Genomic DNA, 26581 nt, shown 5'->3' with positions numbered 1-26581 from the left:
GCTCCGGGCAGACCTCTCTCAGGCGGAGAGGACCTTTGAGCCCCGCCCTGCAGGGTCTGCGGGTGATGGAGTGGAGGCCCTGAGTAAGAAGCAGCGGTGTGGGGGAGAGGCTGGCCCCTCCGCCTGAGCCCATGTCCTGTCGTAAAGCCCCCTTCCCAGCCGTGATCAGGTGCCCGCTCTGCTTGGTTTCCGCTCGCATTCAGGTGAAGGCCTTCCAGCAGCCGGGCCCCGCCCGTTCCCCCCCCGCAAAGTCTGTGTCGTAGAAACCACCGATGCTGGGCTGGGCTGGGGTGTCCCCCGCTGACCCACCCGGGTGCTCTGTGCGATGGCTCTTTGATCTGGGCGGCCTGCACCTGCTCTGTCTTGCCTCACCCCCCCAACAGATGTAAACCAAGGGGCTGCGTTTTCATCCAAGGCCACGGCTAACTGAGCCTTACGTTGTGGCCCTCGTGCCACAGAGGCAGCAGCGGAGGGAGCTGTGTGCTGTTTGGTGAGAGCTCCGGTTACTCTGCCGCAGGCCGTGTGCCACATCCCGGAAGTAAAAGGACTCTAAACACTCCTCCAGCAGCTTCCAGCCACGGCAGCAATTTCAAACCTGTCACTGGTGGGACTGCCCTGTACCCCGGGGGAGAAGGTGCTGGTGTTGGGTAAAGGGACCCTCAGAAAGACAGAGCGGAACAACCCAGATAGCCCCGGTCTGTGACCCAGAACGCTTCAGGGGTAGAACGGGGACCAGCCGACCCGCACGGAATCTGTTTGCCTGCTCTGGGATGTGCTTTGTTTCCAGGGTGGCCTTATCGGGTTTCCTGACCGGATCTCGTGCAAGTGGCTCCGGTTCTGGGCTTCTGAGTTCACCCCTTTGCAGTGGGCTCTGGCTCTTAGTCTGCGTCCTCCGCCGCAGCTTGGCCAGGCCTGGGTGGTGGTGTCTCCGTGTGAGTGGGTGCTGGCGCTTCCGCATGGGAGGCAGTTGACGCTGCTGCCACCGCTGGAATATGTGAGTCACGGTTCTCCACCCTCAGAAAGTGCTACAGTTACTCTCAGACGTGGACCAGATCTTAATTTATAGCCTTGGTGGAGAGACTGCCACGTCCAAGGGTGAGCGAGGCAGGGGTGCCGGCGGCGGCCCTGATGCCCTCGGTGTACCTGGCAGCTCTTGGGGAGCACGTGGACTTTGAGTTGAAAGCAGATGTGCTTCTGTGCTTTAAAGGCTGTGTTGTGGAGAGTTGGAAGAACAGTCCGTGGCGCTCTCCGACCTGCCCCAAGATGGAGCGCTCGTCACGACATGGCCATGGCTGCCACCTTCGCCTGTCTGGTGCTTCCAGACTTTCTCTAAGGAGATTGCAGATATCACTTCACCTCTCAGTGTCCTTTTCTTCTAAGGAAAGGTAAAGGGAGGAATTCCCTGGTGGTCCAGTGGTTAGGTCTTGGCGCTTCAACACTTCCATTGCCGTGGCCTGGGTTCAGTCCCTGGTCAGGGAACTAAGATCCCGCATGCTGCAGAGCGTGGCCCCCCAAAAAAAGAAAAAGAAAAAGAAAAGGCAAAGGGATGTTCTCTCTCACCAGCAGTACAGCTGTGAAGGAAATGAACGATAATCCCTCATAACATTCAGTGGCCAAGCCGCAGTCAGATTTCCCTACTTGCGTTTAATTAGCTTGTTTGTTCCAAACCAGAATCTAGTCCAGGTCATTGCACTGAGTCTGTCTCTTTAGCCTTTTTTATTCTGGAACAATAACCTGCCCCCATTTTTTTCCATGACACTGACTTTTTGAGGAGACTAGGCCAGTTGTCTTGCGAATGTCCCATGTTCTGGGTTTGTTTGCCATTTTCCTTCTTGGTCGTCTACAGTTGCCCCTTGAACAACACAGCAGGCGGTTAGGGGCGCCACCCTCCGCATAGTCGGAAACCCGAGGGTAAGTCACAGTTGGCCCTCGGTGTCCACAGCTGCTTCCCATCCTCGGATGCCACCAGCCTGGGACCTGCGCGTCTTCACGCCGGTGCTGCTGGGCTTCCTGCTTGCCGCCCTCAGAGGCTGTCCTTTTGGGACTGACACCCACTTTGTAGGGCTGTTGTTCTTTCTTTCTGTGTTTCATCTGTGTTTCCCTCGTCCATTACATTCAAGGAAGACAGGAAAAATGCTGAATTCTCTCCCTGTATTACCTCTTTCTGGGGAGCAGTGGCTGTAATATTCACCTGCATTGTGGCAAATGTTTTTATTTGTCCTTTTTCTTCCTTGAGTATCAGTGCTGACTAACGGGTTTTCATTTATTTGTTACATTGTAATCTATTAAAGTCCTCTGGTTCTGTTTTCTTGGTGTTCGGATGGCTGTGACTGACCCGTCGGGGGCCCCGGCGAAGCTCCGGGTGCTGCTTTGGCGTCACCCTGGCAGCGCTTCCCTTCTGCCACCTTCCGGTCCTTTGCCAGAGCTGCAGTCAGCTCCTTCTGCAGAGCGCTTTGGTTCCCTTCAGTGCAGAAGGTATTTAGAAACCAAGATCTAGGTGTTAGATCTGTTTGTTGTGTTTGTGTATTGCAGCTTTAAGTGTTGGTCTGGTGCACAGAGCTAGGAAATGTATTTTTAAAACATCAAGAGTTATACTGATATTTTCAATGCAGATTTAAAATTACATAGTTTTACTTAATTTCTTTGATTTTTAAAAAACTTTTTTTTCTTTTTTTTTTTATTAATTAATTTATTTTTGACTGCATTGGGTCTTTGCTGCTGCACGCGGGCTTTCTCTAGTTGTGGCGAACAGGGGCTACTCTTCGTTGCAGTTCGCGGGTTTTTCATTGCCGTGGCTTCTTTTGATGTGGAGCACGGGCTCTAGGTGCGCAGGCTTCAGTAGTTGTGGCTCACGGGCTTAGTTGCTCCACGGCATGTGGGATCTTCCCAGACCAGGGATCAAACCCATGTGCCCTGCGTTAGCAGGCGGATTCTTAACCGCTGCGCCACCAAGGAAGGTCCCTCTGTCTTTTTCTTATCCTGAAAATTTTGATTCTTCTTCTTTTTTATTAATTTTTATTGGAGTACAGTTGCTTTACAATATTGTGTTAGTTTCTACTGTACAGCAAAGTGAATCAGCTATAGGTATACATATATCCCCTCTTTTGGATTTCCTTCCCATTTAGGTCACCACAAGGCATTGAGTAGAAAATTATGATTCCTTGATGCCATTGGCATAATTACTTATTTGTTTTATGCTAAAGTACACAAAAAATGGGTAAAATGACAGTATTATGTTACTACTGCTAATGAAATCACTTAGCAAAATTTAAGTTTTTTTTTGTTTTTAAGCTCTTTTTGTCTTTAGTACATATTGTGCTTTAGATGAATAAAGTCCTGTGTGTTAAAGCCCCTTGGTGAACATTCTTTGTCTGCGTTATGGTTGCTCATTTGATACACAATTAGGTCTATTTGTTTCAGATTTGGAATTTTCTAAATTTTAATGTACAGATAATCACATGGCTCAAAAGTCAACATTATATAAAAGATACGATCAGAAATCTCACTTTTTATAGGCAACTTTATAGGCAACCTTTTTTTATTTTATTTTTTATTATTATTATTTTTTGGCTGTGTTGGGTCTTAGTTGATGCGCACAGGCTTTCTCTAGTTGTGGCAAGCGGGGGTACTCTTCGTTGTGGTGCGCGGGCTTCTCATTGCGGTGGCTTCTCTTGTTACGGAGCACAGGCTCTAGGTGCATAGGCTTCAGTAGTTGTGGCACACGGGCTCAGTAGCTGTGGCTCGCAGGCTCTAGAGCGCAGGCTCAGTAGTTGTGGCACACGGGCTTAGTTGCTCCGCGGCATGTGGGATCTTCCCGGGCCAGGGCTCGAACCCGTGTCCCCTGCATTGGCAGGCGGATTCTTAACCACCGCGCCACCAGGGAAGCCCCTATAGGCAACCATTTTTATTTCTATTTCTACTTTATCCTGCAAAAATAAGCACACGCACATATATTTGTAACTTCCCTTGTTTTCCCTCCTGCCTTTCATAAAACGTAACAAATACTATTTATGCTACGTGTCTTGGTTTTTATTCAACAGCCTGTGTATGTATCAGTCCTTACTGGTGGGTGTTCGAGTGGTTTTCCAGTCTGGCTGTGAACTGCAGTGACTGACCTTGGGCAGGTGTTGTTTTGTATTTGATGAGGCCGTCTCTGGGGTCTGTGCCTGGCAGTGGGATTGCTGGGTCCCTGGGTGAATGTAATTTGGAAGGTGTTTCCAGATTCCCCTGCAAAGGTGCCGTCCCGCCTTGCTCTCCATCAGCACTCCTCTCAGCCTCACCGAGAGGTGCTACCAAGGTTTGGGGTCTTTCCAGTCTGATCTGGTGAGACTTGAAGTAGTTTCCTTTAATGTGCTTCAACTTCAACGTGAAAAATGGAAAAATATACTTTACTAAGTTGGATATGTCTGGTATCAAAGCAGATGAGGGCATTGAGTGAAAGTTGTAAGTCACGGAGCCCGGCCGGCCTCTGCAGGGTGAGAACTGGGAAACGCTGCCCATGGGAATTCATGCTGACACTTACTTCTGCAGTACAGTAGTTTGGAACACAGTTTCTTTAATTCTTAAAATAAAAAATAACCATATATTCTCTAAGTCAGAACACATGCCTGAAATTGAGAATTTTCCGTACATTTTGTTTTTTTCTAGCCCATGGAAAGGATCCTCTGATTAGCTACTTTTACTTTTAGGTGTTTTCGGCTTTGAAACTAAAAAATGTAAAGTGAGTTTCAGAAAATGTGCGTTTTGGATGCCTCCTTTCTACCGCTCATCCTCCTCTCCCTCTAGTCTCTGCTTATAATTTAGGATCGCCGTGCTCACTGTTCGAGTGTACCTGTATTTTCTTAATCTCCTCGGTGCTTCAGAGCGGTCCTCTAGCTGTCAAGAGATGGGCGGGGCCGAGTGAGACAGGGCACCCTCTGCCCTGGGGGGGCCAGGGGCTGCGGGCAGCGTCCACAACAAGGAAACTGACTGGATTTGTTTTAGAAGGACCATTTCCCTTATTGTCATTGATCGCCCTATTTAATATTCATGCTGATTGATTTTATTTTAGACTAAATCTGATTTGCTGGAGAATAGAAGCAGAACCACGGAACGGCTGGTTCCAGATGCCATCCAGATGCACGGTGAATAGGTAGCCCTCGCCTTTCAAGGCCAGAGTAGCCTCCAAAGTTTTAGGATAGGTGGCAAAAACCAAATTTTTATTCACACACATAGAAAATTATCAAAAATGCCTCAGCAACATAATCCTTTTGTGGTTTGAAAACTAAAGCTAACGTGCTTTTTTGTCTTTTTAAAAATTTGGTGCTAAAATAGTAGAAAAATTATTTTCTTTAGTAGTAAGCTGCTAGAGCAAATGACAGCATTTTTCCTAAAATAGAAACAACAGGGACTTCCCTGGCAGTCCAGTGGTTAAGACTGCATGCTTCCAATGCAGCGGGCCCTGGTTCCATCCCTGGTCGGGGAATTAAGATACCCCATGCTGCGCGGTGTGGCCAAAAAAAATAAGAAAAGAAAAAGAAACATCTTTGTTATCTATGATTTTGAAATAATATGTACAAAACTAGTCCAGGAGTAGAGAAATATATAAAATAGAAGGTGAAAGTCTCTCCTGATGACCACGTTCCAGATGCACGTTCACATGTGTGGGTGTGTTTACACCCAGGGCCTGCCTGACCCTCCCGTCTGTGCCGAGGGCAGTGGGGCAGGGCCTCCCTCTTGCTGGGGTGGTCCTTGCCCGTGGCACGATAGTTTCATGAGGTGTTTTTTTGGGTGTGTGTTTTTTTAAAGTTGGAGAAAATAGGCTGTGTTGGGTCTTCGTTGCTGTGTGTGGGCTTTCTCTAGTTGTGGCGAGCGGGGCCTACTCTTCGTTGCGGTGCGCTGGCTTCTCATTGCAGTGGCTTCTCTTGTAGCAGAGCACGGGCTCTAGGCACACGGGCTTCAGTAGTTGTGGCACGCGGGCTTAGTTGCTCCACGGCATGTGGGATCTTCCCGGACTAGGGCTTGAACCCGTGTCCCCTGCATTGGCAGGCGGATTCTTAACCACTGCGCCACCAGGGAAGCCCCTCATGAGGTTTTTAAAATCCTTTCTATCTTTTTTTTTTTAATAAATTTATTTATTTATTTATTTTTGGCTGCTACTCTTTGTTGCGGTGCATGGGCTTCTCATTGCGGTGGCTTCTCTCGTGGCAGAGCACGGGCTCTAGGCGCGCGGGCTTCAGTAGTTGTGGCTCGCAGGCTCTAGAGCGCAGGCTCGGTAGTTGTGGTGCGTGGGCGTAGTTGCTCCGCAGCATGTGGGGTCTTCCTGGACCAGGGCTCGAACCCGTGTCTCCTGCATTGGCAGGTGGCTTCTTAACCACTGTGCCACCAGGGGTGCCCCTCATGAGGTTTTTAAAAACCTTTTTACCTTAGGGCTTCCCTGGTGGCGCAGTGGTTGAGAATCTGCCTGCTAATGCAGGGGACACGGGTTCGAGCCCTGGTCTGGGAAGATCCCACATGCCGCGGGGCAACTGGGCCCTTGAGCCACAACTACTGAGCCTGCGCATCTGGAGCCTGTGCTCCGCAATGGGAGAGGCCGTGACAGTGAGAGGCCCGCGCACCGCGATGAAAAGTGGCCCCCGCTCGCCGCAAGTAGAGAAAGCCCTCGCACAGAAACGAAGACCCAACACAGCCATAAATAAATAAATAAATAAATAAATAAATAAATAAATAAATAAATAAATAAATAAATAAATAAATAAATAAATAAATAAATAAATAAATAAAAAAGAACCACTATGTCCATCAAAAAAAAAAAAAAAGTTTGCAAAAAAAAAAAAAACCTTTTTACCTTAAAGTATATAGCACAGAGGGACTTTCCTGATGGTCCAGTGGTAAAGAATCCGCCTTACAATGCAGGGGACTCAGGTTCGATCCCTGGTCAGGGAACTAAGATCTGACATGCCGCGGGGCAACTGCTGAGCTCGTGCGCCTCAACTAGAGAGCCTGCGTGCCGCAAGCTACAGAGCCCACGCACCCTGGAGCCTGCGCGCCACAACTAGAGAGAAGCCCGTGTGCTGCAACGAAAAAGATCCTGCATACCTCAACAAAGATCACGCGTGCCACAACTAAGACCCGACACAGCCTAAAATAAAAATAAATATAGCACAGAGACAAACTGCATAAATTAATAGCTTGATGGGTTATGATAAGGTGGACACTTTTGTAACCATCCCTTGGGTCAAGAGAGAAAATTTTGCCCTCCCTGGAATCCTTCCACGTGCCCTATCCCAGCCACATCCCTCCCTTTGATGGCAAATACTTCCCTTTCTTCGTAGTTTTATGATGGGATTGCACGTCTTTAAGCAGTAGTTAAGTGTTGCCTGTTTTTCACGTGACGTTTCAGTCCCTTACCTACAGGGCACCCCCGCCTCCCGTGGGAGTTTGGTGTGGAAGAAGCCAGGTGGCTGGACTCATGTTTCTCAGTCTGGATTTTGCCGGCCATGGCCCTCAGGTGTGGTTTAATGTGTTTCCCTGCTCTTGGTTCCTTTAAATTGGCGGTGGATCTAAGGCCTGATGAGGTCCCGCCTCCTTCCTGGCTGCTGTGTTGCTCCCTTAGGAAGGACCTTGTGTGTGAGGCTCTCGCTGTCTTTGCTGTTGGCAGCCAGCGATACACAGACCTGCAGGCTTTAATCGGTAAGAAGTTATGGGACAGGGACGTTCCGGCTCAGTTACTGCGTCTTTGTTCATGAGCTGGGCTTGGAGTAAGAGGACCCTGTCCTTAGCTCCTCCACGGTTATCTGGTGCTGTAGTTTATGTAGGAAACTGAAGAAAAATGCTTGCTTCTTTCTCTTTATCAGTTTCCTATCATCCTCCAAAGGTGACCAACGGAGCATTTTATTTCGGTGTTATGCACTCAGAGATTTAACATATTTGATGTGTTTTAATGCATTATTATGATGATCCTTATTTACGTTCAAATTATCTCATTTTTTTGGACAGTGGGAGCCCTTACAAGTTGGCGCCTAGATCCTTCTGACACAATTCTTCTCTCTCAGAGGTTCCTTGCTCTCTGGTATGCCAGAATGTTCTAGGCTCATTTTGTATTCTTCCTGCCCAAGACCTGCAATCAGCCATTCCTTCAAAAGCCCTGGTCTTCTTTAATGGGAAATGATGTTTCACAACCATAGTCTGGATGTCAGGTAAGCTCATTCCCATTGGGTTGGTCACTGTTTTTAGGTCTTTGCAGTGAGCAGAGCTGGGGTAGGTGTCCTGCTCACCGACTGTAGGATGTGCATTTGACCTTACTTGTCCTGGGTCTCTGTCTCTGTCTGAGGATGCTGGTTCTCAAGGACATGGGAGGTGAAAGTCTTGTGCTATCGCTGGTCACTCCTCTGCTTCACTCTCACCGTACACACCTCAGCCTCCGAGTAACAGTGGCTGTGTCGTTACTGAAAACAGGTTGGTGCTTTTTGCCTAAGACTTCCCATTGTCTTCCCATCCCTCTTTGCAGCGATTCGGGCTCTACGTGCAAGCGCGGTAGCCATTGCCTACTGTGCTGTCTCCCGGAGACCCTCACTCAGTCTTAGTCCTGCGAGGAAGTATATACTGAGCACTCACACCGTCCTTTCATCAGTGTTTCTCTAGACTTTTTGGTTGAGGTTCTTTCTCTGGTAGATTTCTCCGGAAGGACTCAAGGAAAAATATTTCCTGAATTCTTGCATGTTGATAGTAGTTTTTCTGTGTCCCTTATACTTGAAAGCCAGGTTGACTGGATATAAAATGCTTGGCTCATGTATTTTTTCCTCAGATATCTTAAATATGTTATTCTATTGTTTTATAGCATAAAACATTGCTGTCAAACTCATGACAATTTTATTTTCTTTCCCTTGTACGTGACCTTGGTTTTCCCCTCAATGGCATTTCTTTTTTTTTAAGTCTAGTGATTTTGCTAGAATATACCTCAGTGTTCATTGTTAAGGATGGATTTTCTCAGCTTTATGGTATGCTCTTTCAGTGTACGTGGTTTCACAGCTTCTGTTTCAAAGTGTTCAGGAGTCTCTTCTTTTGCTTTGTCCCCCCCTTTTCTGTGGGGGGTGCTCTGCTTATACATGTGTTGGATCTTCTTTGCCTGTGTTTTCAGTTGGCCAGTTTCTCCCGAGTCTTTTTTAGCTCTTATTTCTTCTTCATTAAAAACCTTTATTTTCTAAACTCTTATCTTAAGAAATCATCTGTGGGGTTTATTTGTTCTTATGTTGCTTCTAACTTAGTCTTTATTCTTAAAATGGCATTTGACTTTTTGTTACTGTTTTGAGCATGTGTGTTTATTTTGCTGAAGATTTCAGGTTACAGGGAGGCCGTATACACAGCCCACGGCCACCACCCACCACCCCTTTTTGCTGGCTTCATTCTCTTGTCTGAAAGGAGAGAGCTCTTTTCTCTTTCTTCCCCCTCCAACTTTCCCCTTTTTCTCTCCTAGCCTCATGCTTTGCAATTTATAAAATGACATTTTACTTTTATTTGTAATATTTTCTTAGGATCCATTACCTCATTTCAGTGTTTTTCTATCCTGATTTATTTTGTTCTTTTGTATTGTTTTCTTAATCTCTTTAGATTCTTTTGAAATAAATTATAGTTTTTATTTAATTTGTGCTTATATTTTTCTGGTGTGCTTTCATTATCTATAGAGATGTTTTTCTGGTCTTTATTTTTTTTTCTCTTATCCTTTTGTAGGATTTGACCTTAATCCTTTTCTGTTGCTTATTGTTTTAGTTTTCTAGTGCTGCTTTAACGAATTATCACAAACTTAGTGGTTGAAAACAGCATAAATTTGGAGGTCAGAAATCTGAGATGGGTCTCACTAAGCTTAAATCAAGATGTTGGCAGGCTGCCTTTCTTTCTGGAGGCTCTAGCAGTGAATGTTTCCTTGCCTTTTACACTTTCTAGAGGCCGCTTGTGTCCTTGGATGTGGGCCCCCTCCCTCTGTCTTCAAAGCCAGCAACACTGCATCTCTCTGACCTTGTGAAGTCATATTTTCCTCTGTCTCTCTTCTGCCTCTTCTTTCCACTTTTAAAGATCCTTGTGATAACACTGGGTCCACCCAGATAATCCAGGATAATCTTCTTATTATCCTGGATCAGTAACCTTAATTCCATCTGCATCCTTATTAATAATCCTACTTTGCTATGTAACCATCCTTATTAATAATCCTACTTTGCTATGTAACCTAACACAGTCACAGATCTGAGGATTAGGACGTGAACTTCTTTGAGGACCGATTACTCTGTCTGCCACACTCATTTTTATCTGATACCAGTTTTGTTTTGTTTTTTAAATAAATTTATTTATTTATTTATATTTTATTTTTGGCTGCGTTGGGTCTTTGTTGCGGCAAGCAGGGGCTACTCTTCATTGTGGTGCACGTACTTCTCATCACGGTGGCTTCTCTTGTTGCGGTGCACGGGATTCGGTAGTTGTGGCTCATGGGCTCAGTAGTTGTGGCTTGCGGGCCCTAGAGTGCAGGCTCAGTAGTTGTGGCTCACAGGCTCGGTAGTTGTGGCTCGCGGGCTCAGTAGTTGTGGCTCGTGGGGCTTAGTTGCTCCGTGATATGTGGTATCTTCCCAGACCAGGGCTTGAACCCATGTCCCCTGCACTGGCAGGCGGATACTTAACCCCTGCACCATCAGGGAAGTCCTGATACTAGTTTTTAACATTCGAGGAGAGATGGCTGAGGATAACTTGTCCTAACTCATGGTGCTTCCTATTCTGCAGTCTTTATCTACTACTGAAAATGTGGCGGCTTCCATTTTTATGTTTTACGTTGTGTATCTAGGAATATCTGTAGTTTTCTTGTTATGTCTTTGGCTTTGGTACCCAGGTGATACTGATCTCTTAGAATAAACTGGAAAGTATTCTATCCTCTTTCAAAGAGTTTATGGAGTATTGATATCATTTCTTCTGTAAATGTTTGATAAAATTCACCAGTGAGGCCATCTGGGCCTACATTTTTCTTCATGGGAAAATTTTAAGTTACTAATTCAATGTCTTTTACTTGTTATAGGTCTATTCTGATTTTCTGTTACTTCTTGAGTCACTTTAGTTAACTTGTTCCTTTCTAGGAATTTTCCCATTTCATGTAAGTTGTTGAATTTGTTGGTAGACAGTTGTTCATAGTCCTCTCTTATATTTCATTTAGTTCCTTTTTTTTTTTTTTTTTAAGGTTTTTTGATGTGGACCGTTTTTAAAGTCTTTATTGAATTTGTTACAAGATTGCTTCTGTTTTATGTTTCGGTTTTTTGGCCGTAAGCCATGTGGGATCTTATCTCCCTGTCCAGGGATCAAACCCACACCCCCTGCATTGGAAGGCAAAGTCTTAACCACTGGACCGCCAGGGAAGTCCCTCATTTAGTTTCTGAGGGGGCAGTGGTAATGCTCCCAGGTTTTTGCAACCTATGTCTACTTTTTTTCTTGGTTAATCTAGCTAGGGATTTGTCAATTTTGTCAGTGTTTTCAAAGAACCAACTTTCAGTTTCATTGAAGTTCTATATCACTTTTCTGTTTTCTATTTCATTAGCATCCACTCTAATCTTTATTATTTCCTTTCTTCTGCCTTGGTTTGGTCTGTTCTTTTTCTAGTTTGCTTTTGTTTTCTTTTTATCTGGAGGTGAATGTTTACATTATTGATTTGAGACCTTTTTCTTTTCTAATGTAGGTATTTAAAGCTATAAATTTCTCTCTGAGCACCAATTTAGCTGCATCTCATGTATTTTGGTTTGTTGTGTTTTTATTTTCATTCAGATGAAAATACTTTCTAATTTCCCTTGTAGTTTCTTTTTGACCTATTATTTAGAAATGTGTTATTATTTCCAAATATTTATTGATTTTTCAAATTTTCCTTTGTTACTGTCTTGCAAGTTAACTTCATTCTGGTTGAAGGATATATTTGTATCATTTCAGTTCTTTTAAATTTATTCATACTTGTTTTATGGCCCAGCCTCTGGTCTGTACTGTGGAATGTGTTGTGTGCGGTTGAGAAGGGCAAGTACTGTGCTGCTGTCGGATGGAGCCCTGTGTAGATCTGCCAGTTCAAGCTGGTTAACAGCACTGTTCACGTCGTCTTTATCCTCACTGATCTTCTGTCTTGCTGATCTAGTTGACCTCCCTTCAGATTTGCTGATTCTTTCTTCTGCTGGTTACCAAGCCCCTCTAGTGAATTTTTCATTACAGTTATGCATTTCAGCTCCATAATTTCTAATTTCATAATTGGTTCTTTTTCATAATTTTTCTCTCTATACTGATACTTACTTGGTGAGACATTGTCCTGCTTTCCTGTAGTTTCTTTATATGTGGTTCCCTTTAGTTCTTGCAACTTATTAGAGTAGCTGATTTAAAGTCTTTGTCTAGTAAGTCCAACCTCTGGACACCCTCAGGAACAGTTTCTTGGTTTATTTTTCCCCCATGTATGGGCCATACTTACCTGCTTTTTTTTTTTTGCACGTCTTGTAATTTTTTTGTTTTTGTGGAAAACTGGACATCATTTGTTGTTACTGCTGGGGGGTTGTTTTGTTTTTGCCTGTTTGTTCCTTTAGTGACCTTCCTGGACTAATTCTGAAAAGTCTGTACTCCTTGTAGTGTTTGGACACTTCAGTCTCTGCCTGGTTAGCTTGGTGTCAGTGATTTCCTGAAATCCACTGAGCTGAATGATTTCCTTAAATGCTGCCAACACATGCGCCCGCCATCTTTGCCAAGAGCTGTGCGTGTGCCTGTGCCTGTGCATGTGTGTGTGTGTGTTGGGACAAGCATTAACCTTCTCCTTGCACAGGGCTTCAAGGTCAGCCAGATGTGAGAGATGGGGTGGCCCCTCAGGTCTCTCCTGGGCTTGTCCTTCTACAGCTACAGGAATCTGTCAGAGCCTTTCATATCTCCCTGCAGACATCTCGTCCCCCCATCTTCCTTCTCAGCCTGTGGCCAGGCTCTTGTTTGCCCCACTGGCGTTGCAGGGTTAGGCAACTGTGATGTTACAGAAGTGCAACTGTTTTCAGCAGAAGCCCAGGGAGAGGGCTTTTCCCACTACAGGCTCTGAATCAGGTCAAATAACTACCGTGCTCTGTGAGCAGGTCTTTTCCAGGGACCTGTGACAAAGGTCAAGTGGTGGCATTGCTGCACAGTGGGACTTTCTGAGGGGCCGCAGGCCCGGTCTGCCCCTCTGGTGGCTGCAAGGCCGCTGCTTTTCACAGCTGCCGTGGTCCTGTGGTTCCTGTGGGGAAGGAAGGATGGGAGTGGAATGTTCTTACGAGCTCCCACAGTTTTTCTTAAATAAATGCTCCTCAGATTGTTGCAGGCCTTTGCTTAACCCCCAGAGCTGTGAACAGTTTGATACTGACAGCTGCCTAGCACTGCGTTTGCTTTCCTGCAGCCACTGGGTTACGGAGGTCCTCACCTACCACTCTGAGCAGTGCTTGCGTCAGGAGATTCCTCCTCCCTTCTCTGCCCTTCCTTTGCTGTTTCTTTTGTCCCTGAACTGCTCAATTTATAGTCTGTTCCCAGCAGTTCCTCTTTGAAATGGGTCTTTGCCCTGGAGGAAGCACGGGCTGGGTGGTTTTTCTCCAGCCTCTTTGGACCTTACCCTGGACCCCTGACATACACCCGCTCTGATGAGTGCAGAAAGCTCCTCCCAGTTTCAGCAGCTTGGTCCTCCGGGCTTCCGGTGAATACCTGTTGGCTACTTTGGGATTATCAGTAATCACATGCCCAGGGCTGCTTTCTTTTTCTGCCTGTACAGATCTAATACCACATGGGCCTTGTATATATTCTTGGTTTGTCCTGGTGGCTTATATTTTGGAGTTAAGGAAATACCTTGTCAGGCTTGTCTTCTTGTTGGTCTCGTCCATGAGATTGTGGCTTTGCTCTTTTAGTTCTGTGCTGTATTACCAACTGAAACAATGAACTTAACTGTAGTTCACGTGAATAAAATAACTACACTTAAGAGAAAAAACTGACCCAAGAAACTCTCGGACACAGTGCTTGTTTATATACCCTCAAGCCCAAAGACAAAAATGTATAAACTAATATTTCTGTTCAAAAGTTTGTTTTTCCTTGGTGGTGTGGGTTAGCGTTCTGAAACTACTTTCTGAATATTGTAGGATTGAGCAAATGAGCAAATCCTTTAAGGCTAGTGGGAGCCAGATTTCTCACAATTGGAGAAAGAAGTTACAGATATGGAAACAGGGAGGCTCGGATGATCCTGGGATGTTGGATTGAAGTTGGAGGCGTCAGCGTGAACATGTGGTTTTTATCCACCTGTGCATGTGCATGTAGGCGTATGTGTGTATTAAAGGTTTTTACTTAACCCCATTGAAAGGGCCTAGAAACAAAGGCACCCCAGTGACAGTGGGCACACCAAGCACCTCACTCTTTACCCACACCATTATTGTTTTTGTTAACTCTTGTCGTTTTCTGTCCATCACTGAATTTCCATGTGGGATTATTTCTGCCTGAAGAACACTTTTGCATTTCCTTCAGTACAGGTCACCTGGTGACATATTCTGTGTTTGATTTGTCTGACAGTGTTTTTATTTCGTGTTAATTCCTGCAGGAATATTTTTGCTGAGTATTAAATTCTGGTTTGGCTTTTATTTTTTTCAAAACTATGAAGATACCATTCCTTTGTCTCCTGGTTTACATTGCTTCTCTTGAAAAGTCAGCAGTCTGTCTAGTTATATTTTCTTAAAATAATTCCTATGGAAGTGTTGTAATATATACTAGTGTAATGACCTGTGTACTCATCACCTGGCTTTAACAATTACCAACTCAAGGCTGCTCTTGTTTTATCTGTATCCCTCACCCCACCTAGTTATGTTAAAGCAGGTACCAGAAATCATATTTCATCTGGATATTTTTCAGTAAGTATCTTGAAAAGATGGGATTCTTTGAAACGTTTTATCTACAATATCTTTATGCTTTAATAAACTAAGAATTACTTAATAGCGAATGTTAATTCAGTATCCAAGTTTCCCACATAGTCTAAAAAATGTTCTTATACAGTTTGCTAATTCAGATCAGGATTCAAGTATAATTTGTGTGTTAAAGAAACTGGGTTGTTCGTCCTATAGAATTTCCCATAGTCTGGATTTTGCTGATTTCATCCCACTGGTGGTATTTAAATATGTTCCTCCATCCCTTGTAATTTTTATCTGTCTGCTTTATCTCTTGTTTTTAACACTTTTTTTTTCTTTTTCTTTAAATCTTGCTTGGGGTTTGTAGGGATTCTCAAGTCTGTGGTCTGAAGTCTTTGATCCGAACTGCTTTTTTTTTTTTCTTGTTTTTTTTCTGTTGCGGTTTATCACAGCATATTGAATATAGTTCCCTGTGCTGTACAGTAGGACCTTGTTGTTCATCCATCCTATAGACACTAGTTTGCACCTGCTAATCCCAAACTCCCAATCCTTCCCTCCCCCCACCCCCCCTCCTCCTTGGCAGCCACAAGTCTGAGTCTGTTTTGTAGATAAGTTCACTTGTGTCATATTTTAGATTCCACATATAAGTGATGTCATGTGGTATCTGTCTGTCTCACTCACTTAGTGTGACCGTCTCCGGGTCCATCCGCGTCGCTGCCCTCACAGCCACGTCTCTTCTTCTTCCTGCTCTCTTGTCTCCCGTCACCGCTCTGGCCCCCCAGGGCTTCCAGTGCTCACCTTTGGATGCGAGCAGCGGCCTGTTTCCACCCGTGTGCCCTGGATGCGTTTCTCACCCTCAGTGTGAGAAACACTGAGAAAGCCTCAGTGTCCTCTTGTGTAAAAGGAGAAATACCAAACTGAATCTTCCTCGAAAGATTTTCATGTGGTTTAAATGAGACAACACAGGTTGAACCCACGGTGAACAGTCACTGTTGGCTCTCCCATTCTCGTCACCCCACGTTCTTACCCCAGGAGCATCTCCAGAGAGAGTCAAAGTCACCGGGGAATGTAATGTTTGCCGTGAAGGGAGAAGAGCTGGTTTCTCCCAGACCCAGAGAGAGGAATGGGGACAAGGCTGTCCAGGACTGAGAAGACATCCGGGCACCGAGGTCGTAAGGGAAGGAGCAGCAAGGCAGAGTGACCTTGAGCCTGTGACCTTCCTAAACGTACTGAAATCCAGTACTTCTTCGTAGAGGCCTTAGAACCTTTATTACATAGATGACTGTGTCTTCTGTGACTAAAGCAGTGTGACCTTTCCTTCCTGACCTGCCTCTTGCCTGGACCCCCAGTGCAACACTGGGTACAAGTGTGAGGCGGGGGTGGGGGGGGTCCTTGCCTTGTTCCTGAGCTTTCCCTGCCCGGTGTGATGGTAACTGTAGAGTGTTTCTAAAAGTCCTTGTAAGGTTGAGGAAGTTTTCCTCTCTTCCTGCCTTGCTGAGAGTTTCTGTCGTGAATAGGAATAGAAATGATGTTAAATGTTTTTCTGCACCTAATGACATGACTCTATGGTTTTCCTCCTTTTTTTCCATCAATGTGGTGAATTCTATTGGTTGATCTTTTAATGTTAAACCAGACATGCTTGTGATGAACCCCTTTTACTCACGGTGTATTATCTTTAATGTAGTGCTGAATTTGATTTGTTAAATTTTTAAGAACTTGCTACATTTTCTTAAGGTTTTTCTATGATCATAGGGATATGAATCTGATTCTTTTCTTATGTCTTTGCTGGTTTTGGAGTCAGGGTAATACTACCTCATAAAAAAAAGAGTTGGGAAGTGTTTCTTCTATTTTCTGGAAGAGTTTGTGTTTCACCAGTTTTTTTTTCTTTAATGTTTGTTGAAATTCACCAGTGAAGCCATCTTGGCTTGGAAGTTTCTTTAAGGGAAGGTTTTTAACTACAAGTTCAGCTCTTAAAATAGATAGAGGGCTGTTCAGGTTATCTCTTTGGTGAGTTTTTGTAATGTGTGTCTTTCCAGGATTTGCCCGTTTCATCTAAGCTGCTGAATTTACCATCATAAAGTCACTCATCTATTTCCTTACTATCTTTTTGCATCTGTAAGATCTTTGGTGAAAATCCCCTCTTTCATTCCTGCTATTGGTAATTTTATGTCTTTACCATTTTTTTCTTTAATCAGTCTGTAGAAGTTTGCCAATTTTGTTGATCTGTCCAAAGAACCGGTGTTAGGTTTCATTGATTTTTTTTTTTTCTGCCCTGCCTCTTCTCCCACACCCCCAATTTCAGTGATTTCAAATCTTCTATTGTTTCCTTCCCTTTGTTTGCTTTGGGATTAAATTTGCTTCACTTTTCCTTGTGATTTTTTTTTTCTTTAACCCTCGGCTTCATATAGAAGTGTTATTTATTTGAAGATATTTAGGATTTTTCCAGATATCATTCTGATGTTGATTTCTCATTCAGTTCCCTTATTGTCAGAGACCATTCTTTGTTTGATTTCAGTTCTTTTAAATTTACTGAGATTTGCTTTACTGTCCGGAGAACAGTCTGTCTTGGTGAATGTTTTGTGTCCACCTTCAAGTGATATTCCGTTGTTGTTTGGACTGTTCCATAAATGTCATTTAGGTCAAGTTGATGATAGTGATTTAAAGTCTTCTGTTATCTTTACTGCTGTTCTGTCTACTTGTTCAGTTAACTACTGAATGGGGGTGTGAAATCCCATCTAATTTTGGTTGGTCAAGTCTCCCTTTAGGTCTGTCAGGTTTGCTTCATGCATTTGGAAAATCTGTTGGTAGATGTGTGCGTGTCTGATGAACTGACCCCTTTGTCCTTTTATGTGATGTCCCTGTCATCCTGCTGTGTCGTTCTCACATCCTCATCGCGTGCTAGCTTAGGCATGCCCGCTTGCTCCTGGCTGGTGTTAGTGTGCTGCACCTTTTCTGTCCTTTTGCTTTGAACCTATTTGTGTCTTGATGTTTTAACGTGTTTTTTGTAGGCAGCATATAGTTAGTCTTACTTTTTTACCCAACCTGACAATCCCTGCCTTTCTTAAAATACAACTTTATTGGTTGTGTAGGCTGTGTCCTGTGTCTTCTTTCCTCTGATGCTCTGCTCCCAGAATGCTTCACGTCTGGCCACCGATATGTGCTCTTGTGTCCCACACTGACCGTTCTCCAGCACCAGCTGGCTGTCCCCCAGTTCACTTCTGACACCACCGCCTGAAGTCATCGTCAGATCCCCCGGCTCAGGGCCCAGTCCCACAAGACCACTCCCATTCAGACACCGACCGCAGTTGTCCCCTGTATTTCTGACCAACCGGCTTAAGTCTGGGTTCCCACAATAAAGCGCTAGGGCGGCTTACAGAACTCAGGGAACCCTTACTGACATTTATTGGTTTATTGTAGGAAAAAGATACGATAAGGGACACAGACGAACGGCCACATGAAGATGCACAGGGCGAGGTCTGGGAGGGTCCCGAGTGCAGGGGCTTCTGTCCTCCTGGAGTTGGGGTGCGTCACCCACCCGACACGTGGTTGTGTTCACTAGCCCAGCAGTTCCCCTAACCCCCGGACCATTGGGATTCTACAGCGGTTTCATCACGTGGGCGTGATCGGTATTAACTCAATCTCCAGCCCATCCTGGGGGGTGGGGGTGTGGCTGAGAGTTCCAAGTTTCTGGCCGCGGCTCTTTCTGGTCACGGGCCTCCATCCAGGAGTCACCTCGTTAGAACAAGAGATGTTCCTGTCACTCAGGAACTCCCAAGGGTTTTAGGAGCTCTGTGTCAGGAACTGGGGGCACAGACCAGTGTACATATATATTTCATACTTTTTCACATTAGGTGTAATTGACATACAATAAACTGCACTTATTTAAAGGGTACAATTTCCTCAATATACACACACACTTATATCATGTTTATATACGTAAACAGTTTGCTGCCAACATTTGTGGACAAATCGTATGGGCATAGGCACTCACATGCAACTAATTTTCAGCAAAGTTACAAAGGCATCCTTTTGTTGAGAAGGTTGGTCTTTTCCACAAATGATGTTTGAACAGTTAGATATTCATATGCAAAACAATGAATTTGAATCTTTCAAAGATCTAACTAAGTATAAAATATAAAACTTCTAGAAAACACAGGAGAAGATCTTTCTTAGATACAACCCCAAAAGTACAATCCATGAAAGAACAGATTGGTAAATTGGACTTCACTAAAATTAAGGGCATTTCTTTTCCGAAAATACTGTTAAGAGAATGAAAAGACAAGCTACAGACTGGAATCATATACCTGATAAAGGGCTTCTCTCCAGGCATGTAAAGAACTCTAAGAAAATACACAATCTGTGAAAACATGGGCAAAACATGTGAACAGATGCTTCACCAACGGAGAGAAACAAATGGCAAATATGCACATAAAATGCTCAACATCATCAGTCATTTAGGAAATTGCCAGTTAAGGCCGTTAATAAGATACCTTTACATACCTATTAATTAGAAGCGCTAAAATTACAATGATGGACCTTACCAAGTCTTGGTATTTTCTCTTTACCATCTTTTTCTCACTTTTTTGGATATATAGTAATGTGTATATGTTACTCCCAAATTCCTGATTTATCCCTCCCCCCTACCCTTCCCCTTTGGTAACCATAAGTTTTTTTTCTATGTCTGAGAGTCTATTTCTGTTTTGTAAATAAGTTCATTTGTATCATTTTTTTAGATTCCACGTATAAGTGATATCATATGTTATTTGTCTTTTTCTTTCTGACTTACTTCACTTAGTATAATCTCTAGATCCATCCATGTTGCTACAATGGCATTATTTTATTCTTTTTTATGGCTGAGTAATATTCCATTGTGTATATGTACCACATCTTTATCCATTTGTCTGTCAATGGACATTTAGATTGTTTCCATGTCTTGGCTACTGTAAATAGTGCAGTTATGAACATTGGGATGCATGTATCTTCACCTATGGTTTTCTTTGGATATATGCCCAGGAGTGGGATTGCTGGATCATATGGTAACTCTATTTTTAGCTTTTTAAGGAACTTCCATACTGTTCTCCATAGTGGCTGCACCAAGTTACATTCCCACCCACAGTGTAGGAGGGTTCCCTTTTCTCCACACCCTCTCCAGCATTTGTAGACTTTCTGATGGTAACCATTCTGACAGGTGGGAGGTGGTACCTCATTGTAGTTTTTATTTGCATTTCTCTAACAATTGGTGACGTTGAGCATCTTTTCATGTGCCTTTTGGCCATCTGTTTGTCTTTTTTGGGGATATGTCTATTTAGAGGGTATTTTCATTGTGTAACTGGTTTGTAAAAAAGTCAAGGAACAAACTTTTCTGTTTTAATTTCCCATTATGGAATTCCTTTCTGTGCATACATTGAGGCTCATATATCCATGACAGTGTAGATTTGAAATGTGACTGAGTCCAGTGTCTGACTTGATTTCATCTTCTGTAGATGATGCAGAAGGATCACTGTGCCATCAAGATGACGGCGATCCTGTGTCTGAGACAAGCAGGTTCCCACCGCGTCAATGCGTGTCTACACCGTGAAGTGTTTAAGAGTAGAACTCCTGGAAAGCAGCAGTCCGCTCCCTAATGACATGCTCACGAGTTCCCTAGTCTACTCCTCCGTAAGATTTATGATTAGCCATATTCATAAACATCCCGAAAGATAGGATTCTTTTGAAAGAACTGAAGATAATGTACATTTGGGGGCACAAATGAGCATTTGGATCAGTTTTCTACCAACCTCGGAGGTCAGCATCATGAAGCAGCCGCAATAGTTATGGTCAGTCATGGAGAATCACCAGGAGACTCGTCCCAAAGGGGATGGTGATTTTGTTTCTGATAAAATAAATTTTAAAATAGAAGAGGAAGATGATGATCGAATCCCTAATCACAGTTTGGAAAGAATGGACTTTAGAAATGAGCAGGAGGACAGGAAAGGGGCTGACAGTGGCGACGAGCGGGCGGAGGGCAGAGAGGCGAGCCGCGGCTGCCGGCCCCCCGGGGGGCGCGTCTCTCCTGACCCCGAGGACGACTACGGGGCCCTGTTGTCACAGTACAGCAGCACCCTGTACAGCGTGGCCATGGAGGCCGTGACGCAGAGCCTGCTCTCCGGCCGCGGCATCAGCTCCAGGAAGAAGTCCCCGGCTTGGAAGCATTTTTTCATCTCACCCCGGGATAGCACGAAGGCCATCTGTACATACTGTATGAAGGAGTTCAGCAGGGGCAAGAACGAGAAGGACCTGAGCACCAGCTGTCTGATGCGGCACGTGAGGCGGGCGCACCCCACCGTCCTCGTGGAGGAGAACGGCAGCGCGCCGGCCCCGGCCCCCCGCCCTGCCCCTCTGCCGCGGCTCCCGCCACCGCCCGCTGACGCCGGAGACCCGGGCACCGTCCTGTCACCTGGCAGACTCGCCGCCAGAACGCCCTCCAAGAGCCCGTCTCCCCATCAGGTAACGGAGGAACCTGGCTCTGTGGTTTCTTGCGAAGAGGCCCCCTCGGACGTGTCAGTCTCTGAGAGGCACAGCAGGGATGAAGCCCTGGCGGGGCCGCCTCCCCAGCCCCCCAGCCTCCACTGTGACGAGCCTGCAGAGAACGGGGCTGAGAAAAACCTCCCCCTGCCCAGGAGCGCATCCGGGTCCAGGAGGAGGTCCGCCGTCTGGAAGCACTTCTACCTGTCGCCCCTGGACAGCTCCAAGGCCGTGTGCGTCCACTGCATGAACGAGTTCAGCCGGGGGAAGAATGGGAAGGACCTGGGCACCAGCTGCCTCATCAGGCACATGTGGCGGGCGCACCGCTCCATCGTGCTGCGGGAAAACGGCGGGGGCGCTGGCGTGCCGCCCCCCTACTCCGCGCCCCCAACCCTGCTGCCCACCCCGCCGCTGCCCGACGGAGAGCCCAGCCCCGCGTCCTCGTCTCCGGGGAAGCAGGTCCAGGACTCCGCCTCCGCGCCCTCCTCCCCCGACCGGCTGGCGGAGGACCCGCCGGCGCACTGGAACCCCGGAGACGCGCCGGTGGAAGACGCGTGGGCGCTGTCCTCCTCCTCTGACGTGGGCGAGGCCTCGTGGGCATCGTCTCCCGAGAAGCAGCCGGGCGACGCGCCCAGCCCTCGCCCACTGGAGTCCGGCGCCGTGTTCCAGCAGAACAAGAAGGTCATGAGGAGGCTGAAGTCGGAAGTCTGGCACCACTTCTCGCTGGCCCCCACGGACAGCCTCAAGGCTGTGTGCAGGCACTGTGGCTGCGTCATCAGCCGGGGGAAGAAGGGTGACGTGGGCACGAGCTGTTTGATGCGGCATCTCTACAGGCGCCACCCGGAGGTCGTTGGGGACCAGAAGGGCTTTCTGGGGGCCAGCTTGGCGAATTCGCCGTACGCCACCTTGGCTTCTGCAGAAACTTCCTCCTCCAGGTTAACTGACCTGCCGACCATGGTCACAAAAAACAATCAAGTTACGTTTCCCGTCAACAGCAAAAAGACCTCGAAGTTGTGGAATCATTTTTCTATCTGCTCCGCGGATCCCACGAAGGTCGTGTGCTTGCACTGTGGCCGGACGATCAGCAGGGGCAAGAAGCCGACAAACCTGGGCACCAGCTGTCTCCTGAGGCACCTGCAGAGGTTCCACGGCGGCGTGCTGAAGCCCGACGCCCCCAGGACGGCGCCGCCCTCCCCTCCTGGTGCCCGTGGGCCCCCGAGCTCAGAGTCGGCAGGCGCCTCCTCCTGCGATGACGTCAACGAGAAGTTTTATGATTCGCATCCAGTTGCCAAAAAAATAACAAGTCTCATTGCTGAAATGATCGCACTTGACCTCCAGCCGTACTCGTTTGTGGACAACGTTGGCTTCAACAGGCTGCTCGGATACTTGAAACCTCAGTACTCTCTGCCCCCCCCGTCCTACTTCTCCAGGACGGCCATCCCAGGTATGTACGACAATGTGAAACGCATCATCATGTCACATCTCCAGGAAGCCGAGAGCGGCGTGGTCCACTTCACGTCGGGAATATGGGTGAGCAGCCAGACCCGGGAGTACCTGACCCTCACCGCCCACTGGGTCACCTTCGAGTCGTCGGCCCGGCCGCACTGCGAGGACCACCACTGCTCGGCGCTGCTGGACGTGTCGCTGGTAGACTGCGACTACAGCGGCAGCAGCGTCCAGAAGCAGCTGGAGTGCTGGTGGGAGGCCTGGGTGACGTCGACCGGCCTGCAGGTGGGGATCACGGTCACCGACAACCCCGGCATAGGGAAGGCGCTGAACGAGGGGGCACGCTCGAGCGTGCAGTGCTTCAGTCACACGGTCAACCTCATCGTCAGCGAGGCCATCAAGAGCCAGAGGATGGTCCAGAACCTGCTCAGCACCGCGCGGAAAATATGCGAACGGGTCCACCGGTCACCCCGGGCGAAAGCAAAGCTGGCGGAGCTGCAGAAGGAGTACGAGCTGCCGCCCCACCACCTCCTCCAGGACGTCCCGTCCAAGTGGAACACGTCGTTTCACATGCTGGAGCGGCTTATCGAGCAGAAGAGGGCGGTGAACGAGCTGTCTGTCGAGTGTAACTTCCGGGAGCTCATCAGCTGCGACCAGTGGGAGGTGATGCAGTCCGTGTGCCACGCCCTGAAGCCCTTCGACGCCGCCCGGCAGGAGATGAGCGCCCACGTGTCCACGCTCAGCCAGGTCATCCCCATGATCCACATCCTCAACAGGAGGGTGGAGATGCTGTTCGAGGAGACCATGGGCATCGACACCATGCTCAAGTCCCTCAGGGAGGCCATGGTGAGCCGCCTGTCCGCCACCCTCCACGACCCCAGGTACGTGCTGGCCACCCTGCTGGACCCGCGCTACAAAGCCTCCCTCTTCTCCGAGGAGGAGGCCGCGCAGTACAAGCAGGACTTGATCAGGGAACTAGAAACGCTGAATTCTACCTCAGAGCCTACGCCCGTCCCCAACGGATGTGCCCCGGGCTCCCCACCGAGAGACTGTGCCGGGGAGGAGAGCCTGTGGTCACTCATGGCCAAGATGAAGAAGACCGAGCCCAGAGGGAGGACGAAGGTCCCGGAGGACATGGTGCTCGCCTACCTGGAGGAGGAGGTGCTGGAGCACGGCTGCGACCCGCTCGCCTACTGGAACCTGAAGAGGGCGGCCTGGCCGGGCCTCTCCGCCTTGGCCGTGCGGTTTCTGGGCTGCCCCCCGAGCATCGTGCCCTCCGAGAGGCTGTTCAGCACACCCACTGAGAACGGCAGCTTTGGCCAGTCCAGGCTCATGATGGAACATTTCGAGAAACTTATTTTTCTGAAAGTGAATCTTCCCTTAATATGCTTCCAGTATTGAAGCTCACGGTGGAGCCGCCAGACGAGAAACAGCATCTGTCCCCGGCTGGCGGCTCGCTGCGGTCGGGGCCCCGCGGGGCAGCAGGCCGGGCGCTCAGGTCCACAGCCACGGGAGGTTCCCGGCCCGGCCCTCGCCGTCATGTCCACATGTGCCTTACCCAGTCCTTCAGGCCAGGTACCACGGTGTGTTTTTTAAGAAGTCCAGTAGAAACAGCCTGTCTTGTCAATTACGAAATACAGTGATTAGGTTTTCATTCGTAACTGTAAAATTTTTTAAAAGTTGGGGGTTAGGAGTTTGTTTTACTAGAATGGCAGAGGAGATATAAGCAGTTTTATTCTGTAGGCTTTTTATTCGATTATGTAAAAACCACAAATCAGGTACTGTATTTTAGTTTAAAATTGCTTTAATTGCAACAAAACAGCTTTTGTGGCTGTCAGATAAAATCTGTATATAGGAGGTGGAGTTCAAGCCATCCTGACTGAGCAGTTCCTGGCTGCGGGCTCTAAAGTACGTTCAGGGGACGGCGAGTATTCTGGGAGGTGACTGTTTACACAACAGAGACGTGGCGTTCGAAGACAAGCCTGCACTCAACATGTATCACGGAATGTCGGTCGTGTGGGGTTCAGGGGAGAGAGCACTACCGCTTCAGGGGTTGGCCCTCGGTGCCACGTGGGCCGTTAGCTCGGACACATCCCCGCCGTTCACAGTGAGCGCCGGTGGTGCCTGCTGCGTAGCTGGTGCACAGCGTGACACGTTTACAGCATCCTGTTGGTGGAATCTCCGAGCCTCTGACTCAGTGGCTCTACACCATGAAGCTATCTTGAAATTTGTGCACTGACCCCCCATTTTGATCAAATTATGTGTACAGTCCTTTTTAGAAGAGGTGGCTTATTTACAGGGAAGAAGATTGCTATAATACAGTTGTAAGAATAGCCTTAGGTGTTTAGATTTTCTTTTTGATAATAGGGAAGATGCAGCCATCAATGGGGTATTTTAGAATCCCAATGACATCAAAATGGAGTATCAGTCATCAGGTTTTTTTTAATAATAATAACGTCTTCAAAGTTTTTGCCTCAGTGTCTAGAAAAGGGTTCATTTTCTTATTTCAAACCAGGTAAATATTCTGGGTGAAACAAGTCACTGATTTGCCTGTGACCTTTTAGAAAAGTTGTCGTTTTGTTAAAATACTGTACCTATTATTAATCTGAATTTGCATTGACTATGTTTTAGTGTATTTATAAATGGTGAACTCAGTTTCTGAAATTAAACTTTTTATTTGCAATTTTCTACTGCTGGAGGACACTGGCTTTTTATTCTTAGGATAATAAAACAGTGCTACTCTTGGGGGCCAACATACACAGAAACCACATTCATGCAGCCTTTGGATTTTCACCTTAGCCCCAGGTGGGACCCAGGGGAAGTGGAGGAGTAATTCTTGCAACAGCATTTCTGATAGTGGCAGTAACGTATGAGAACTTTCCAGGTCTTGTGTTCAGAGCGAGTGCTGTGCAGCCTGTGGTGCTGGAGGGGAAGAGCGGCCACTGTGGAAAATAGTGTGGAGGCTCCTCAAAAAATCACATGCTACCATATGACCCAGCAATCCCACTCCTGGGTATTTTTTCCGAAGAAGGCAAAAACACTAATTTGAAAAGATATATGTACCCCCATGTCCATAGCAACGTTATTTATGATAGCAAGATATGGAAGCAACCAAAGTGTCCATCAACAGATGAATGGATAGAGAAGATACGGTGTATATATATACAATGGAATATTACTTAGCCATAAAAAAAATCTTGCCATTTGCAACAAAATGGATAGATCTGGAGAGTGTTACGCTAAGTGAAATAAGTCGGACAGAGAAAGACAAATACCACATGATTTCACGCAAATGTAGACTCTAAAAACAAAATGAAACAGGGACACACTCATAGATACAGAGAATAAACTTGTAGTTTCCAGAAGGGAGAGGATGAGGGATGAGTGAAACAGGTGAGGGAGAGGAAGAGGCACAAACTTCCACTGACAAAACGGGTCACCAGGTTGTAACGTACAGCATAGGGCAATATAATCAGTAATATTGTAAAAGCTTTGTGTGGTGACAGATGGTAACTAGACGTATTGGGATCATTTTTATAATGTATAAAAATATCGAATCACTGTGGTATACCTACATCGTATGTCAGTTATAGTTCAATTAAGAAAATCCATTAGTGTCAGAATGAGAAAGGGTCCGGGAAGATGGCAGAGTAGGAGCACCGCTAGTCCCCGTCCCCTGCCGGAATCGGTCTGCCCTAACTCTTGGGAACTCTGGAGAATACAGACGGCTTGTAAGCCCCAGGGGAGACTTGCAGGGTGGC

At 46.6% G+C, this 26581-nt stretch overlaps 1 protein-coding gene across 9 annotated transcripts in view; it reads left to right on the top strand.

Moving 5' to 3' along the window:
• ZBED4 (zinc finger BED-type containing 4) overlaps positions 1–25508 on the top strand; it is a 28906-nt gene extending 3398 nt beyond the window's left edge. For 4 of the 9 annotated variants that reach the window (XM_082421591.1, XM_082421596.1, XM_082421594.1 and 1 more), the window contains 2 exons: positions 8034–8177; positions 20354–25508. In XM_082421591.1, coding sequence (XP_082277717.1) covers positions 20694–24221 — 3528 coding nt within the window. In that variant the 5' untranslated portion in view covers positions 8034–8177; positions 20354–20693 and the 3' untranslated portion in view covers positions 24222–25508. Of the gene's footprint in view, positions 1–7977; positions 8178–20353 lie in introns of all 9 variants that reach the window. The other 5 variants (XM_082421593.1, XM_082421598.1, XM_082421597.1 and 2 more) reach the window with 2 other exon arrangements.
• The last annotated feature ends 1073 nt before the right edge of the window (positions 25509–26581 follow it).

Source organism: Balaenoptera physalus (genome assembly GCF_965194825.1).
Source record: "Balaenoptera physalus genome assembly, chromosome: 13".
Classification (NCBI taxonomy): Eukaryota; Metazoa; Chordata; class Mammalia; order Artiodactyla; family Balaenopteridae; genus Balaenoptera; species Balaenoptera physalus.
This window is presented reverse-complemented; position numbering and strand designations above follow the sequence as displayed.